We start from the raw sequence: 2,603 nt of genomic DNA, 5'->3' as shown, positions 1-2,603 counted from the left end.
TCATGTGATCCATCATGGGAACCACCACTCACAACTGGAGTCCAGCCAAGTTGACACATCTTCAACTATCACATTTATATACTAGAGAAATTAAAGTCAGGACAAGAACAGATACATGCACCAAGAACAGACACATGCACACCCATGTTCCTCGCAGCACTATTCACATAGCAAAGAGATGGAAACAACCTAAGTGCTCATCAACAGAAAAATGGATAACCAAACTATGGTACGTACACACAATGGAATACTATGCAACACTAAAGAACAACACAGAATCTGCAAACCCCGCATAACGTGGATAAACCTGGGGTATATTATGCTGAGTTTTCACTCAGGTCAGTTTTCACATAGGTCAATCACAGAAGCTCAAATATTGTCAGAAGCTCAAATATTGTATTACCTCACCATTGTAAAAAGTCTAGGAAAGTTTATGCATTTATATATATGGAAGGAAGTTTTCTTTGTTGCTTACCAGGAATGGGAGGGGAGAGGAGGGAATACTGCTAGATAGGTCTCTACCTATCTCTACAAGCAGTGATTTGGATGAAGGGAAGGGCAATGTATCAAAAGTGAGTGATCAACATGGTGGCACTGAAGAAGGTGGCAGAGAAGTACGTGGGAGGGATAGACAACAAAAATGAACCCTTTTGCATGTATAGTACTGTGTTGTCAGTGATGGCAAGCATTGATCTATGGCATGGATAGATGGGTGGAAAGGCTGAATGATCAGGTATGTCTAGGCAGGGGGGAGTGTGCCCATGACCATGTATACGGTAGGCAGATGATGTTTCTACATGTGTATTTGTATGTGCTTTAAGAATGCCCAAGTTTATAGCACAGCTGACAAGGGGCAAGGTTGTGATGGCTTCATGGCCACACACAGCAACTCAGAGGGAGCAAGCAGTAGGACCTCTGGGCTCCTGACCATAGTCGCAGGGGACATCAAGCTCCGTAATACACAAAAACAATTGTTCTAAATCCTACTTTGGTGAGTAGTGACTGAGGTCTTATAAGCTTACATGTGGCCATTAGATGCAACAATGGCTCTCTTCTCATCCTGAGCAAAGAAGAATGAAGAAAAGCAAAAACACATGGAAACAATTAGTTCAAGGGACTAATAGTAGGCTATGTGATCCTCAGTCTACATGACCACGAGACCAGAAAAACTAGATGGTGCCCAGCTACTACTGTCAACCACTCAGAGGGGGGGTCTGTGCAGGAAATCATAGACAGAGTGGAAAAACAATGTGGAACAAAACTCAAAATCATTAAAAAAAAAAAAAAAAAAAGACCAGGCTTGCTGGTCTGATAGAGCCTGGTAAAATCCCTGTAACTATGGCCACTAGTTACCCTTCAAGTCTAGAACCAAACTCACTCCTGTGCCTTCCTCCCAAACAACAGACAGGCATATCAGGTAGATACACTCCATGGAGCCATCAATTGTGGGAGAAGAGAAGGGCAGTGTTCGTACCAGGAAATACCTGGGGAGAGGGAAGGATGTATGGCAGGGAAAGACACAGCGAAGAGGTAACTATGGGGAGGAAGTGGGAAGAGAGCTGTTACATTGTGGGGAACCAGTCAATGTCATAAAACAAAATGTGTATGAAATGCTGAATAGAAAATGAATTTGCTCTGTAAACTTTCACCCAAATCACAATGAAAATTTAAAAAGTCAAATAGCCCTCCTTCAGCTTATGAAGTATTTTATAACAAGTAATTCCCAAAATTATTTCCTGTTCATAAGTTTTATTCTGCTTTGAAAAAAAATCAATTATCAAAAAAACTGTTGCTACAAGTTAACTTTCACCAAGAAAGACAAACCAGTTGCCTGCCACTAGGTTGGGCAGAAAAGAAAAGCTACTCAGCAAAGAATCCTCCCATCTTAATGCCACTCATTCCCAATGTTCCTATTTTTGACCTTCCTCTCCTTCCCATTCTGCAAACAGGACTCCTGCTTTCCTAAAACAGATGAGTTGTCAGAGGAGTCCCATCAGTGAGTTAGAGCTATTTTATCTATTTTGTCCTTCTTTACATAGAACAGTGTTCCAAAATAAGTTCCAAGAAATGATGTTTCCTAGGGGTGTTAATAGCAATAATAGAAAAAAGGTCAAATAAATTTAAGAAAAATGTCAAATCATGTAGGTTTCTTTCCTACAGGACTTTTCTGAATATGCAAGGTAGTCAATCTCCTAAATAGAAATATACATATTTCTAAACTTAATTTTTCCAAAGAGCTTCTCTTCTTTGAAACTTGTGCTCTGTGACACGTATTTTATTCAATTTTACCCTGGCATTGTTATTAGGTGCTGTGGAGTAGGTTTCTATCCTGGAGAAAAAGTTCTTAAACCCAATCTGAAACCTGAGAGAAAAGAAAATACAAACAAAATCTTTCTTTAAAACATTTCATTCATCACATTCTTCTCTCCTGTTGTTCTTAAGTGTCACTGAGTAGCCTCTGACAGAAAGAAACACTGCCAGGTCCCATGTCATCGTCACAATACTTGCTTCCATCTTCACATATTTGCTATGCTTGAATTGAGGACATCGTTATAGCCACTGTATCAATCCATTTCGTTGAGGGTCTTCCCCTTTTTCGCTGA

At 40.1% G+C, this 2,603-nt stretch overlaps 1 protein-coding gene across 1 annotated transcript in view; it reads right to left on the bottom strand.

Annotated features, from left to right (window-relative positions):
- The window catches only part of ARFGEF1 (ADP ribosylation factor guanine nucleotide exchange factor 1), a 192,298-nt gene that overhangs the window by 185,053 nt on the left and 4,642 nt on the right, over positions 1-2,603 (bottom strand). Inside the window, exon 3 of the mRNA XM_007949715.2 lies at positions 2,221-2,242. Coding sequence (XP_007947906.1) covers positions 2,221-2,242 — 22 coding nt within the window. The remainder of the gene's footprint in view (positions 1-2,220; positions 2,243-2,603) is intronic.

The sequence above is a fragment of the Orycteropus afer genome, unplaced genomic scaffold (genome assembly GCF_000298275.1).
Source record: "Orycteropus afer afer isolate SDZICR_OR568_19922 unplaced genomic scaffold, OryAfe1.0 scaffold00252, whole genome shotgun sequence".
In the NCBI taxonomy this organism is placed as follows: Eukaryota; Metazoa; Chordata; class Mammalia; order Tubulidentata; family Orycteropodidae; genus Orycteropus; species Orycteropus afer.
The sequence above is the reverse complement of the archived record's forward strand: the minus strand, read 5'-3'. Positions and strand labels throughout refer to the sequence as shown.